General features: G+C 39.5%; 5 protein-coding genes across 5 annotated transcripts; 3 read left to right on the top strand and 2 right to left on the bottom strand.

Moving 5' to 3' along the window:
• The first annotated feature begins 481 nt into the window (after positions 1–481).
• Positions 482–2,702, top strand: LOC115632749 (odorant receptor 67b-like). The gene is made up of 10 exons (XM_030529997.1): positions 482–618; positions 701–800; positions 863–1,001; positions 1,071–1,262; positions 1,318–1,422; positions 1,485–1,653; positions 2,118–2,223; positions 2,278–2,379; positions 2,433–2,588; positions 2,640–2,702. The coding sequence occupies exons 1-10, from the start codon at positions 482–484 to the stop codon at positions 2,700–2,702; spliced, it is 1,269 nt and encodes a 422-aa protein (XP_030385857.1).
• A 342-nt stretch (positions 2,703–3,044) lies between these two features.
• Positions 3,045–6,995, bottom strand: LOC115632751 (laminin subunit gamma-1-like). The gene is made up of 5 exons (XM_030529999.1): positions 6,973–6,995; positions 4,276–6,864; positions 3,873–4,209; positions 3,510–3,810; positions 3,045–3,450 (listed from the first exon to the last, which is right to left on the bottom strand). The coding sequence occupies exons 1-5, from the start codon at positions 6,993–6,995 to the stop codon at positions 3,239–3,241; spliced, it is 3,462 nt and encodes a 1,153-aa protein (XP_030385859.1). The 3' UTR covers positions 3,045–3,238.
• Positions 6,996–7,126: 131 nt separating this feature from the next.
• Positions 7,127–8,443, top strand: LOC115632754 (protein furry-like). The gene is made up of 4 exons (XM_030530001.1): positions 7,127–7,203; positions 7,267–7,512; positions 7,637–8,000; positions 8,056–8,443. Exons 2-4 carry the CDS (start codon positions 7,342–7,344, stop codon positions 8,235–8,237), a joined length of 717 nt encoding a protein of 238 aa, XP_030385861.1. The 5' UTR covers positions 7,127–7,203; positions 7,267–7,341; the 3' UTR covers positions 8,238–8,443.
• Positions 8,444–8,725: 282 nt separating this feature from the next.
• Positions 8,726–11,194, bottom strand: LOC115632327 (peptidyl-prolyl cis-trans isomerase D-like). The gene is made up of 4 exons (XM_030529431.1): positions 10,843–11,194; positions 10,535–10,779; positions 10,157–10,477; positions 8,726–10,066 (listed from the first exon to the last, which is right to left on the bottom strand). Exons 1-4 carry the CDS (start codon positions 10,925–10,927, stop codon positions 9,563–9,565), a joined length of 1,155 nt encoding a protein of 384 aa, XP_030385291.1. The 5' UTR covers positions 10,928–11,194; the 3' UTR covers positions 8,726–9,562.
• Positions 11,195–11,875: 681 nt separating this feature from the next.
• On the top strand, positions 11,876–14,102 carry LOC115632757 (odorant receptor 67b-like). Its single transcript, XM_030530004.1, has 10 exons — positions 11,876–12,012; positions 12,095–12,194; positions 12,257–12,395; positions 12,470–12,661; positions 12,717–12,821; positions 12,884–13,052; positions 13,518–13,623; positions 13,678–13,779; positions 13,833–13,988; positions 14,040–14,102. The coding sequence occupies exons 1-10, from the start codon at positions 11,876–11,878 to the stop codon at positions 14,100–14,102; spliced, it is 1,269 nt and encodes a 422-aa protein (XP_030385864.1).
• Positions 14,103–14,249: the final 147 nt, after the last annotated feature.

The following is a 14,249-nucleotide window of genomic DNA, read 5'->3' on the forward strand; positions in this document are numbered from 1 at the left end:
TCTTCTTCTGAAAGTTTTTCGATTTCCATTTCGATTATTTATTTTTTGTAATTCATGTATAGTAATTATATTTTTGTTTTATAAATTTTTATATTTTATATTTTTTTTTTTACCCACATACCCGATTTAATTAGTTATAAATATTTATTTATTTATATATTTAAGTGTAATAATATCAGAAATGAAAATCAAGTTTCATTCATGAAAATGCAATTAGAAGTTTAAAGCATTATGTGAGCTATACTTGTAATAAAGCTAAGTACGACATTAAATGGTATCCATTCAGCTCATACATTTTTTAAAGCACCCACAACAAGCCTTCTCAATTTTCATCAATATTTGCGTACCCAGTAATTGACTAAATATTACGACTTGTCCTCAACAATTTCCTAACCATATAATTTGCAAATAATTGAACAAGTGGCTGCGTGGTATATAAAATGCTTGTTTTAAGAGCAAACAACTAAGTATGCTTTTGAACATGGAGGACATAATGAATAAGGAACTTGAGTGCATCGATGCACTCCCAAAATTGGGCTTAGCTTGTGTGGAATATAGTGCGTATGCCCTTGGTCTGAACATTGCGCCCCGAAAACGCAGCTCCAAGCCGTGCAAGATGTGAGTATAATCGAATTTTCTTTAAGTATATAATAATTATAACTATTATATTGTAATTCTAATGTGATTTTTTTTCTTTCAGAATTTGCTTTGTTGCCTTGATAATGAATCTGTGTATAATTTACAGCCTAATACAATTTATTATGGTGCACTATACAATCTCGTTCGAGGCCTATGTGGAGGTACAGATCATAGTCATATCTCTTTTTTTTTATATGCATTCATTCGAAGTTCCATTTTTTAGGCGGTGCTGCTCACCTTTCAGATTTCAGTTGGCGTTGTGAAAATGTTTTACTTTCGTTGCTATTTAGATGTTTGTGTGAAACTATTACGAGCAACGGAGATGGGCGGAGTGCTAAGGAGCATTGGTATTTTCGATCTTGGTGGGTAATTTTTAGACTTTTAGATTTTTGTGTTGAAGATCATCACGGTTTTATTTTATTTTATTAAAGGCTTACCCCACAAGTTCGATTTACGGGATGCACTGGGCTCTATATTGCGTAAGAGTTGGCAGGAAATTGATAAACAGGTTATGTTTTTCTTCAGAATAGTCTGCATGCCAGTCTTCTATTATATAATGCGTCCATATTTTCAATACATTCATTATTGCTACATTGTTGAGGACAACTGCAATATGACATTGAGTAAGCAACGGCTCTTTTTTATTTTTGCTACCTTACTAATTTATATTATTTTCAGCATATCCTGCTATTGTGCCCTATGTCCGGCTTGGAACGCATGAATATCCTTCATACATATTGCGTTCCTTTCTGCTGCAAACGGGACCTCTTTGGTGTTTCTTTAGTGAGTTTAGAAGCTGCACTACTTCATAATTTTATTTGTAATCGAACAATATTTTTGAATAGCTGTCTTCGGCTTCAATAGTCTATTCGTGGTGCTTACTGGACATGAGGTGGGTCTTTTGCAGGTCCTGCGGCTTCTGGTGCAACATTCAACTTCGGATGCGATAGTACCCAAGAACCTGAGAGTCCCATATCTAAGATGCTGTGTCAGACTATATGCTCGTATTAACAGGTAACTCAGATTTCTAAATTTTAAAATTGTCTTAATTTTAGAAATATTTTCTAATGCTGGGAAATTGTTTTACATATTTTCGAAATTAATTTTCTAACATTAAGTTGTAAGTATTAATTAGGAGCTTTATGGTTTTTATTTGTGGTCCAAGATGTATATGGCTTTATAAACATCGGTTAACATGGGTTAAAGCTCAAATATAAATATTGGGAGTTTTTTAAAAGAATCTTCTGGCGTTATTTCAGTTCACAACACAGCGATACTGCGCTGGAAAAGCTTTCAGAGCGGCGGATCAAAGCAGATTAAAAATCTGTGTAAAAAATTGAAAAAAAAAATTCTGTGATTTAAAACCATACATGTTAATTAATTATTATACATTTATTTTATGTAGTACTTCCACGGCCATTTTTCAAATTTTACGATAATTTAGGACATTCTCTTTCATGCAAATCGAACTCTTTCAGACATCACGCTCAGATCGAATATCTCTTCAAATACATTATACTGGTGCAGTGTATTGTCAGTTGCATGTTGATTTGCATGTTGCTCTATAAAATCAGCACCGTTATTGCAAGTATATATCCAGTCCTACATGATATGAATATATAAATACAAATGTTATAGGACGTCGGTTTTGTGATGTTGGGCATGATTATGGTTTATCTAATCACCATAACCTTGGAGATAAGTTTGTATAATGTGAATGCCCAAAAAGTCGAATCTCAGGTAACCTTTAGACAAATTGATTTTCCATATTCATTCTCTTGACGACTGTTTAGAGCGAGTTACTTTATTTTGATTGGTATAACTGTGGTTGGTATAATGAGTGCCCGGACTTCAAGTTCATGATCAAAATGATGCTTCTGTTTTCGAGACGCAGTTTGGTTTTGAGTGTGGGCGGCTTTACGAATATGTCGCACAAGTTTCTGGTACAGGTGAGTCCTGCCGATAAGACACAAGCTCCTAAATGCCACTCGAGTTTACAGGTTTTTCGAATGAGTGGCAATTTCTTTTTGCTTTTGAGAAACATGAATAACAAGATGGAATAACTACAACGATGGAAAAGATTTATTTTAAGGCAAATTCATATTCATTACGCGACTTACATTCAAAAATATGGTAACTGGCACATTAAACTTAGATGACAAATATATATGTACGTTTATATAGAACAGAATTGTGTGGAACAGTGTTGGGACTCAGAAAAGTAATCGTTATCTGTGTGGAGTTGTAAGCGGCACAATTTTAATATAATACAGTCCATGGCTGGCTTCGAGAATTTAAGGCACAATTGGCAGTTGGCAGCGTTAGAATATAAACGAACTTTACGAATTTATGATTAAGACATTACAATATATATGTGCATATGTATTAGATATATGAACGATGCATTAAAGCTTAACGTTTCTCTTTTTTCTGGTTTTGTGTTTCTCGTATTTCTTCACTAAACAAAATATTTCAACTAGAAAACTAAAATTACATAATTTCATTCAACCGCTCTCGGCTACCTCCGATTTGTTCGTCGTTTGGTCGTACTTAGTTTTAATTGAAGTAGTTGGTAGTATTGGTATGGGTCTGGCACTTTTTAGGGCTCCAAACGGTTGCGCCTGAAGCATCCACCTGGCAGTGCTTCGCTGATGAATTGAATGTTCTTAACCTCGGCATCTAGCTCCTTCATTTCGCTTTCGTATTTTTCGATTAATCTCTTCTGTATGTTGCGCTGTTCTCGGTACTTCTCAATGCGACCCGTCAGATTGACGCGATTGATTTCCCCTTCAACGACTGTCAGACGATTTTCTATAGAGATCCAACAATGTTAATGGATGCCTTTATCAATTAGAGTCTAAACATCTTACCCAATTGATCTAAATCGGCAGTGTTAATGTCCTTCAGGTTCTCCAGTTCATCCTTAATCGCTGTCAAATCGCTGGTTGCCTTCTCGATCATTTTTTGTGCATTTTGTGTGTCCGCCTTAGCCTGTCCAACCTTACGTTTTGCATCGTCGACCAGATTGTCATCTTTGGTGGAGTTTTGTTCCAGTTCACTAACATCAAGCTCGGTCAATTTTACTCGATGATTAAGTTGATCGGCCTCATCGCGTAGTTTGCGGGCAGAGATTTTCGTTTCATTGGCTTTGCGGCGTATGAGTTCGGCATCCTGAAATTTAAAGAAAAACATGTGGGTTCGCCAGTATGGAATGGCTTAGGGAATTGTGTTACCTTCGACGCTGGCTCAGCGTATTTCTCTTGTGCCTCCTGTGCATTCATCTTGGCCTCGTTCGCATTTTGATTCGCACCTTGCAAAGCCTCATCCGCTTCCCTTATTGAATTCTCGGCATTCTCAATTTCCTGCTTAATACTCGGAACAGTTTTCAAAGCCTGTTTAGCCATATCGGAGGACCTTTGCACTTCGGACTGGAAGCCGCCTAATACATTGTATGTATTGGTGGCTTCTTTGAGAGTTTTGTCACCCAATTCGACTGCTTTCATGGCCTTTTCGTGTGCTTCTTTGGCACGGTTGAGGAGTTCCAAGTCGTCCTCTTTTTGTGCTTCGGCACTGGGGCAGTAGGCAGGAAATAGAGCTAGAGCTTATATTTAACTTTGATGGATATGGAATGCTTACCGTTTAAGCAGCGTGTCCGCCAATTCGCGCTCCGCTTCAAAGTCTGCAAGCACTTTCCCATTGCTGTTGGATAGATCATTGATCTGGTTCAGGAGCTCGTCGGCACGCTCGTTGGCCGCTTGTGCATCCTTCTTCAGTTGACTGATGTCTATGTCTGGTTGCGACGTCTTGTTCACATCTCTCAGCAGCGTCAACGCCGAATCATAGACCTCATTAGCCCTGCGCAATGCTTCGTGAGAGCTGTCCTTCACTGTGCTCAACGATTGATTAATTTGATCGAGTTCTAGTCGCACCTCACTTCGTAACTCCACACCGACCTTCTGTTGCAAGTTGATGGCGTTTTTAGCCAGTTCATGGGCCTTTTCTACTGCATCGTTGGCATCTTTGGCGTTTTTCAAGTCGAATTGGGCCTCTGCCTCCAGGCGATCGGCAATGAAGCGTGCCTCGCGTGATATATCCGATATTTGGTTCGATTGTTCTCCAAATTCCACTGATTTATTCTTGGCCTTGTCCAGCGCCAGTGCACCCTCTTCGTTCAGCAGGGCTAGAGCGTTTTGCAAGTCCTTCTTGGCCGCCCCAATTATATCATTCAGAACGGTGTAGTTGCGACGACCCTTCTCGATCTCGTCGTTAGCGTCCGTTTGCAGGGCATCGGCATTCTCTAAATGATCGCGCATACTATTCAAGCGTTGATGCAGGTCATTGATCACTTCCGCATAGGTCTGCCCACCATCGCCAGCCCCGGATTTGGCATCATGAGCCAATATGGCCACCTTCTCCTGTACTGCCTTCAGCTTACCCTCGAACTCATCGTCATTGGTTACAGGAGTGCGCGCAATTTCGTCCAGCGTGGAGCTGAGGTTGGCCAGCTTGGCGCGATGTAAATTGGCCGCATCCTGCACCAGGTTGTAGCAGTCCGGACAGTTAACGCAGCCATGATGGCGATCGTATTTGTTCTCCTTGCAGCGATCGCAGCGTCGACCTTCTACATTGTCATTGCATGGACACTGACCGTTCTGATCGCACTGGAAGCCCTTGGAGCCGCTCTCATCGCATTCGCACGGCTTGCAGCCATCGGTGGAGAAACCGTAGTAGTAGTTGGCGCACTGATCGCAGCGCAGACCCACGACGCCCGGCTTGCAGTGACACTGACCCGTATACTTGTCGCAGGTGGCGTTGTAGCTTCCGATTGGATCACACTGACAGTTCTCGCAGCCATTGCCCGATCGTATATTGAAATAGCCCGGCTGACACTCGCCACAATCCCGTCCGATCACATTTGGCTTGCAGTGACACTGTCCGGTTACCTGATCGCAACGCGAAATTCCCTCCTCATCCTGCTCGGTGCCGGCGGCAAAGCAGCTGCAACGATCGCATTTGCCATGCGGAAGAGCCAAAGGATCGCCAAAGTGTCCGGGTAGGCATTGATCGCAGTGTGCGCCAGCTGTATTGTGTATACACTTCAGGCACTCCCCAGTGGTGCGGTTGCAGTTGCCCACCGCATTGGGATCTACATTGCTGTTGCAGTCACAGGCCCTGCAGATCTCCACCGGTCCCAAAAGGCCGGTGGGATCGCCATAGAAGCCATCCGAACATTGCTCACAGCGCGCGCCGAAATAACCAACAGGGCATTCGGTACAGATGACGGTGTCACCATTGATTTGCATGCACGCTCCATCGTTGGGGCATGGACAACGTTTGCAGTCATGGGCCGTACTCCCTAGCGCGTTTCCATAGAAGCCTCTGGCGCACTGATCGCAATTATCGCCATACGTGTTATGCTGACAGATGCAGCGTCCCGTCTCCGAGTCGCAGATGTCAGCGTGTCCATTACAGTCGCAGGGAATGCACGGCATGAAGGGGCCACCCCTTGCCGGACTGTGGCGGAATCCAGGTGCGCAAGACTCGCAGAATTGACCCAAGTAGCCCTCGGGACAGGTGCACTGTTCGATCCACGTTGCGGGCTGGCCTGCACCGCTGCGATGTGCCGTCTGCAGCTCCACATCGTCCAGGATCGCCTCACCTTGTACGGAATATGTGGCGCGTATCTTGATAGCCGTTAAATTCGAAAGTATGGAAAGGAAACCACGTGCTGACTGGCTCGGCTGCCAATTGTAGTCGCGATGCTCGTGCAGACGGAAAGAGTATTCCTTCTCTCCCTGGTCTGGCATGCCATTATTCTGGGCAAAGATCGGTAGTGAGATTTTGCTGCCAGAGCCCTCTAGGATAACGTCATGCGCACTGGTGCTGGGCCCCACCTGACCCACCAATTGCAGCTTGAACTTCAGATCGCGATTGTAGGAGGCGCGTTGATCGCCAAGGAAACGATCGGGCGCCTGGAAGTACACGAACTCATTGCCCTGAGCGGTGGTACCTATACTGCGACTATACTGATTATACTTGATATCCACATCGCGCTGATTCAGGTCAATAGCAGTCCAACGCTCCTTGTGCTTATTAAAGTTCGAAGTAACTGAGACAATAGAATAGCCGGGCGCTGTTTGACACTCTGAGGTGTGGCCATAACAGAAGCACGGGGTGCAGCCAAATCGATTGCCGAGATCGAGATTGAAGAAGCCCGGTTTGCATCTGAAAATTGATTATATTGAAGGGGAATTTAGTAATCTCTTGTAACGAGAGCTGAGGCTGGAAATTTGATGAAGAATGGGGATTTATATGAATATACTTTTAAATAACTCTTTAGAGTTACAACAAAGCATTATAATCCAAGTGTGAGCTAATTTACCAGAAGTATCTCTGACTCTGACTCTGACTGTATGTTTGGAGAAAGGATGTTAAGTCGGCTTGAATTGAATTGAAGCAGGCAGAAATAATACAGGGAAATTGTTCGAAACGCTGCGCTTTAATGTGCTGGAAGTCCAGGAGCACTTGGAAACGTTTTTCGATCGAAAGGATCAGGTCTTAGAGGTAGATAGTAACATGTTCATTTTATCATATAACCTCAAGGAAAACTTTTATTTTGCATTACAGTGCTTGGACGCTGTGAAGACGTCGTGCAAGTTATCGCTGTTTAATGAGTCGGATGTAGCCGCCTCAGGTTTGGAGATGCCCAGCTGCTCCAGCATTGCTTATATGCCCTTCGATCCCGCATCGACTGAGGTGGTGTTGGACTTGGGACGGTCCTTGTATAAGCTCATGTTTCAGCTACTCTTGCTTATCGAATCCAATCATAAAATATCTTCGAATGTTGTGAATCATTTTCGTATTAATGAAGACGTAAGTACACAAGTGTTTTGTTTAGGGAAATGCTTTAAGGAATTGAACAAACATTCGTGATAGTTATACTCTCTCTCTCAGTTAAGCTCACCACAACATACTATATTTTTTTTGTGATTCGCAGATGCATGACATATCTGATCTCTATGCCCTGGTGCGCGATGCTTTGGTGCGTTGTACCAGCGAGGCTGATCTCGATTGCCTGGAGTCGTCGACCTCAACGGAGGGCGAGCACACGCCCACACCCTCGCCCGGCCTGCCCATGACCCAGGAAGAGTTCGAGTCTGCATTGAACGATCACATTGATCAACAGCGCTGGCCGAGTGCCATTTCCCATGTGCGTCAATATAAGCGCATTACCACTCTGAATGCAGCCGATCAAAACCTGACTATCTTCAGCTACAGTAATTTGGATAGTCGCTTGAAGTTCGATGAGATGTCGATCATATTGAATGCCTATGCTCATAGCATTATGAAGGATCGCACTGGTATGTAATTTTTTAACATTTATTTGAATCAAATCAATGCCATATTTTAAAGCAGAGGCCTTTATTGTATCGAAATCGGATTCGGAACTATTTGAGGTGTATGCTATTCTATCCGAGAATTTGTATCATGTCTCCAGTGCGCTTACCAACATGGAAATCGACATGAAAAGCTACTCGGCCAGTGCAGCCTCAGGGAACTTGCATCGCAGCGAACAGGACATTGTGACAAATCTTTAAATATATACATATGAGAAACATATATAACTAATACTACACTAGACGCGAGGGGCGTACTTTAGTCTCTAAGCACTTTTTATAGCCACTTTAGATAGATGCATGAAGCATTGTAGGCCCTAAAATTCAGATCAAGGCTATTTGTATTATTGTGTACGAACAAATATGTTTTATGAATAATTTAATTACACATTAAATGTTTTATCTTAGTGCACAATTAGTTAATATCTAATTATGTATTTGAAATTGATGCAAATTTATTGATTATCCAGCTGTGTTTATATTTATTTCGCTTTAACGAAGTACTTTTATTTTCTAAGCCACGACAACTGAAATGTATGGAGAAACTGCTATAAGTACTATATCAAATTTTATATATTGTAAAATAAAATTATAAATCAAATAACTAAATATGTGGGTGTCTGAATAAATCTCTTCGTAGTCGTTTGGGTAATATTTTAAATCATCGCAGAAGTGAAAAACAAATCAAATATATTCATAGGTATAACAAAACATTTATTTACAAATAGTACTTCATAGTATCTCATTCAGGTTCACAACAGACTTACTTAACTAGATACACAATTGGAGCAAAGTATATGTATTTATGTATATAGACAACGTATACAGCTATAATTATTTGGTAAAACTCGTTGTTTAATCAGGGTGTCTACTGATTAGCCAAGGTAAAGGTTTTTCTTTAGTTCTTATTAACACAACAACAAAAATATAATAGTTTTTTTTTTTTTTTTACTTTTCCAATTAGTTCAGCTTTTTTCAGTTTGTGGAAAATAACATGTTTAACATATTTTTGATCCTTTTAGATATAATCTCTTTAGAGGGTCTCTAGATAAAAAATGAATAAATTGAAGTGAATTTTACAACAGTTTTGTTTGATATCTAAATCTAAATAGCACGATTAAGCCAAATTAGTTGAGCTATCTATGTTTTATTACTTGATTGTAACATTTGTACGTGCCGAAACCGATTCGATCATTTTTGTTTATCTTCTAAACAAAGGTTTAGTTTTACAATTCACAAATAGGAATATGGTTTTTTTTAAATAGTAAGACTATATTTTTTAGTAAAAAAGCGAATTACGATATTTTTCTGTTCTCCATTTTTATGCATTCCATATATGTATCGACTGCTTGCTGCAAATTGCAAATTTCAATATTGAAAACGATACGACAGCTTCACAAATTCTTATTTCTTTCCCAGCAATATTCGTATTATCCCTTATTCGACATATAGTATGAAAAAGAATCCCAAAATACCTGGCGGCTTCACTTTTGATTTCCAGTAGACACCGTGTTGGTTTGTAAAACTTAATTGAACAGATTTTTCAGTGCGTTTCGTTGTTTCTTGTTGTACGCAGCCAACAGCTGCTTGGCGCTGTTCAGTTCATTGAGAATCTGTTTGTTATCTGGTAGCAGTTTATAGGCCCGTTTCAAGTCGGTGATGGCATCTTCGTAGTTACGCAAAGCAATTTGAGCTTGTCCGCGTCTATATAAGGCTTTGCTACAGTTTGGATCTAACCGTATAGCTTCAGTGGTATTGTATCTTGCACTAAGGTAGTTGCTCAGTTTTAAGTCGACGGCTGCCAAATTGATGTGGTTAATTACCGAGAAGGCATCCAATTTCCTCAAGTCTGCATCACCAGTGGTTTCTTTGATGTGATCCAACTGCTGCCAGTCGAAATGTTTGCGTAATGCCAAATAGTAGCGATTAGCTTTCTTATATTTGGCACAGGCCTCAAAATATTTTCCCGCTTGAAAGTAATAGTTTCCTGCTTGTCGCAGCCCGTTGAGCAAGGCAACAGCCGAGTCTATCTGTGATAAAAATAAAAGTCTACAGTCTATTCTACAGCTAATAAACAAAAGCGATATTCCACTTTTATTAGCAGGCTTTGTTAGACTTACTGTAGGCCTATCAAATTTGCCCGGCCAATCCTGTGGATAGGGCGGTAGTTTATCTGGCGTCGCATCACAGCAATTAATGCACCAATCGTCGCCTGGCGCCAATTCTCCACAATTTAAAATGACTATATCAGCCGTGGGTTCACCCTCATCGTTGCAGTGCTGTTCCATTTCGGCTACAATTCCCAGACCGCGCAACACTCGACCCACAACGACATTGATGCCATTAAGATTTTCGCAGCTGGCAGCAGTGATGAAAAACTGCGAGTTGTTTGTATTCTCTTTGCCATAATTCACCATACTGACCACACCCTCGTCCTTGTGCTGTGTGGAATTAAAAATTTTACATTCCAATTTACAATTTTAACTGCCACTACGTACCGTCAAGTCAAAGTTCTCATCCTCAAACACGGGTCCATAAATGCTGTCGCCGCTGGTGCCGTCGTTGTTCACCACATCGCCACCTTGCACCACATACACACGCTTTACCTTGTGGAAGCGAGTTCCTTTGTAGTGCAGCGGCTTCCCAAGCTTGCCAGTTCCGCATTCACCGGTACAGAGAGCGCGAAAATTTTCCGCCGTCTTCGGTACCACATCCTTGCGCAGTTCAATTATCATGCGTCCCGCTGTTCCATAATTACATTGATTTAGACATTTTTATGTTGAATTTAGCTTAGATTTTTGCTTACCTGGCTCTTCACCAATGCTAATATCGAAGTAAACAATTGGATTTGTTGCATTTTCGGGCTGAAGCAATTTTGTTGTTGTATCCATTTTGCTTACGATCCACTAACAATCCACATGCACTGAGCTTCTTTGGGATGCTTCACTGGTCAATAAAGACGTTTGCGATTGTCACTCGACACTTTCGTCGGCACAAATGTAGTTATGAGTATTTAATGGTCATTAAATGTTTATAATTAGGTGCAAATTTGACAAGTTTTTGAGCGAATTGTGCGTATTTTGGTTTCGGTCTGCAGTTTTTGAGACAGCAAAGTCCAGCTGTGCGCTCGGAGCTGCCAACTAGCGCGGATTGCGTTTTGTAGCAGCTAGCATTTGAAAGGGGCTGATATACGAAGTATTTGAATTTGAAGATGTTGGTTATGATTTTAATTATGTATTTGACCTAATTTGAATTCATTATTTAGTAAGTCAGTTTATTCTATGTGACATGTTTTGGTATTTATACGCGTGTTTTTTTTTTTATCTTTATAAGTGTCCCAATAGTGTTTCAAGTTATTGCTGCTCTTCTGAAAGTTTTTCGATTTCCATTTCGATTATTTATTTTTTGTAATTCATGTATAGTAATTATATTTTTGTTTTATAAATTTTTATATTTTATATTTTTTTTTACCCACATACCCGATTTAATTAGTTATAAATATTTATTTATTTATATATTTAAGTGTAATAATATCAGAAATGAAAATCAAGTTTCATTCATGAAAATGCAATTAGAAGTTTAAAGCATTATGTGAGCTATACTTGTAATAAAACTAAGTACGACATTAAATGGTATCCATTCAGCTCATACATTTTTTAAAGCACCCACAACAAGCCTTCTCAATTTTCATCAATATTTGCGTACCCAGTAATTGACTAAATATTACGACTTGTCCTCAACAATTTCCTAACCATATAATTTGCAAATAATTGAACAAGTGGCTGCGTGGTATATAAAATGCTTGTTTTAAGAGCAAACAACTAAGTATGCTTTTGAACATGGAGGACATAATGAATAAGGAACTTGAGTGCATCGATGCACTCCCAAAATTGGGCTTAGCTTGTATGGAATATAGTGCGTATGCCCTTGGTCTGAACATTGCGCCCCGAAAACGCAGCTCCAAGCCGTGCAAGATGTGAGTATAATCGAATTTTCTTTAAGTATATAATAATTATAACTATTATATTGTAATTCTAATGTGATTTTTTTTCTTTCAGAATTTGCTTTGTTGCCTTGATAATGAATCTGTGTATAATTTACAGCCTAATACAATTTATTATGGTGCACTATACAATCTCGTTCGAGGCCTATGTGGAGGTACAGATCATAGTCATATCTCTTTTTTTTTATATGCATTCATTCGAAGTTCCATTTTTTAGGCGGTGTTGCTCACCTTTCAGATTTCAGTTGGCGTTGTGAAAATGTTTTACTTTCGTTGCTATTTAGATGTTTGTGTGAAAATATTACGAGCAACAGAGATGGGCGAAGTGCTAAGGAGCATTGGTATTTTCGATCTTGGTGGGTAATTTTTAGACTTTTAGATTTTTGTGTTGAAGATCATCACGGTTTTATTTTATTTTATTTTATTAAAGGCTTGCCCCACAAGTTCGATTTACGGGATGCACTGGGCTCTATATTGCGTAAGAGTTGGCAGGAAATTGATAAACAGGTTATGTTTTTCTTCAGAATAGTCTGCATGCCAGTCTTCTATTATATAATGCGTCCATATTTTCAATACATTCATTATTGCTACATTGTTGAGGACAACTGCAATATGACATTGAGTAAGCAACGGCTCTTTTTTATTTTTGCTACCTTACTAATTTATATTATTATCAGCATATCCTGCTATTGTGCCCTATGTCCGGCTTGGAACGCATGAATATCCTTCATACATATTGCGTTCCTTTCTGCTGCAAACGGGACCTCTTTGGTGTTTCTTTAGTGAGTTTAGAAGCTGCACTACTTCATAATTTTATTTGTAATCGAACAATATTTTTGAATAGCTGTCTTCGGCTTCAATAGTCTATTCGTGGTGCTTACAGGACATGAGGTGGGTCTTTTGCAGGTCCTGCGGCTTCTGGTGCAACATTCAACTTCGGATGCGATAGTACCCAAGAACCTGAGAGTCCCATATCTAAGATGCTGTGTCAGACTATATGCTCGTATTAACAGGTAACTCAGATCTCTATATTTTGAAATTGTCTTAATTTTAGAAATATTTTCTAATGCTGGGAAATTGTTTTACATATTTTCGAAATTAATTTTCTAACATTAAGTTGTAAGTATTAATTAGGAGTTTTATGGTTTTTATTTGTGGTCCAAGATTTATATGGCTTTATAAACATCGGTTAACATGGGTTAAAGCTCAAATATAAATATTGGGAGTTTTTTAAAAGAATCTTCTGGCGTTATTTCAGTTCACAACACAGCGATACTGCGCTGGAAAAGCTTTCAGAGCGGCGGATCAAAGCAGATACAAAATCTGTGTAAAAAATTGAAAAAAAAAAATTCTGTGATTTAAAACCATACATATTAATTAATTATTATACATTTATTTTATGTAGTACTTCCACGGCCATTTTTCAAATTTTACGATAATTTAGGACACTCTCTTTCATGCAAATCGAACTCTTTCAGACATCATGCGCAGATCGAATATCTCTTCAAATACATTATACTGGTGCAGTGTATTGTCAGTTGCATGTTGATTTGCATGTTGCTCTATAAAATCAGCACCGTTATTGCAAGTATATATCCAGTCCTACATGATATGAATATATAAATACAAATGTTATAGGACGTCGGTTTTGTGATGTTGGGCATGATTATGGTTTATCTAATCACCATAACCTTGGAGATAAGTTTGTATAATGTGAATGCCCAAAAAGTCGAATCTCAGGTAACCTTTAGACAAATTGATTTTCCATATTCATTCTCTTGACGACTGTTTAGAGCGAGTTACTTTATTTTGATTGGTATAACTGTGGTTGGTATAATGAGTGCCCGGACTTCAAGTTCATGATCAAAATGATGCTTCTGTTTTCGAGACGCAGTTTGGTTTTGAGTGTGGGCGGCTTTACGAATATGTCGCACAAGTTTCTGGTACAGGTGAGTCCTGCCGATAAGACACAAGCTCCTAAATGCCACTCGAGTTTACAGGTTTTTCGAATGAGTGGCAATTTCTTTTTGCTTTTGAGAAACATGAATAACAAGATGGAATAACTACAACGATGGAAAAGATTTAATTTAAGGCAAATTCATATTCATTACGCGACTTACATTCAAAAATATGGTAACTGGCACATTAAACTTAGATGACAAATATATATGTACGTTTATATAGAACAGAATTGTGTGGAACAGTGTTGG

Source organism: Scaptodrosophila lebanonensis, unplaced genomic scaffold (genome assembly GCF_003285725.1).
Source record: "Scaptodrosophila lebanonensis strain 11010-0011.00,11010-0021.00 unplaced genomic scaffold, SlebRS2 tig00001415-arrow-pilon, whole genome shotgun sequence".
Lineage (NCBI taxonomy): Eukaryota > Metazoa > Arthropoda > Insecta > Diptera > Drosophilidae > Scaptodrosophila > Scaptodrosophila lebanonensis.

Coding starts and splice junctions, on each gene's coding strand:
- LOC115632751 (XM_030529999.1), bottom strand. CDS start 6,995: ATGCTTTGTTGTAACTCTAAAGA. Junction 4,210..4,275: donor GCGGACACGCTGCTTAAACG/GTAAGCATTCCA, acceptor CTACTGCCCCAG/TGCCGAAGCACAAAAAGAGG. Junction 3,451..3,509: donor TGCCGATTTAGATCAATTGG/GTAAGATGTTTA, acceptor GGATCTCTATAG/AAAATCGTCTGACAGTCGTT.
- LOC115632749 (XM_030529997.1), top strand. CDS start 482: ATGGAGGACATAATGAATAAGGAACTTGAGTGCATCGATGCACTCCCA. Junction 619..700: donor AGCTCCAAGCCGTGCAAGAT/GTGAGTATAATC, acceptor TTTTTCTTTCAG/AATTTGCTTTGTTGCCTTGA. Junction 1,423..1,484: donor ACCTCTTTGGTGTTTCTTTA/GTGAGTTTAGAA, acceptor ATTTTTGAATAG/CTGTCTTCGGCTTCAATAGT.
- LOC115632327 (XM_030529431.1), bottom strand. CDS start 10,927: ATGGATACAACAACAAAATTGCTTCAGCCCGAAAATGCAACAAATCCA. Junction 10,780..10,842: donor TAGCATTGGTGAAGAGCCAG/GTAAGCAAAAAT, acceptor ATTATGGAACAG/CGGGACGCATGATAATTGAA. Junction 10,067..10,156: donor GCAAATTTGATAGGCCTACA/GTAAGTCTAACA, acceptor TTTTTATCACAG/ATAGACTCGGCTGTTGCCTT.
- LOC115632757 (XM_030530004.1), top strand. CDS start 11,876: ATGGAGGACATAATGAATAAGGAACTTGAGTGCATCGATGCACTCCCA. Junction 12,013..12,094: donor AGCTCCAAGCCGTGCAAGAT/GTGAGTATAATC, acceptor TTTTTCTTTCAG/AATTTGCTTTGTTGCCTTGA. Junction 12,662..12,716: donor CAACTGCAATATGACATTGA/GTAAGCAACGGC, acceptor TATTATTATCAG/CATATCCTGCTATTGTGCCC.
- LOC115632754 (XM_030530001.1), top strand. CDS start 7,342: ATGCCCAGCTGCTCCAGCATTGCTTATATGCCCTTCGATCCCGCATCG. Junction 7,513..7,636: donor ATTTTCGTATTAATGAAGAC/GTAAGTACACAA, acceptor TGTGATTCGCAG/ATGCATGACATATCTGATCT. Junction 8,001..8,055: donor CATTATGAAGGATCGCACTG/GTATGTAATTTT, acceptor ATTTTAAAGCAG/AGGCCTTTATTGTATCGAAA.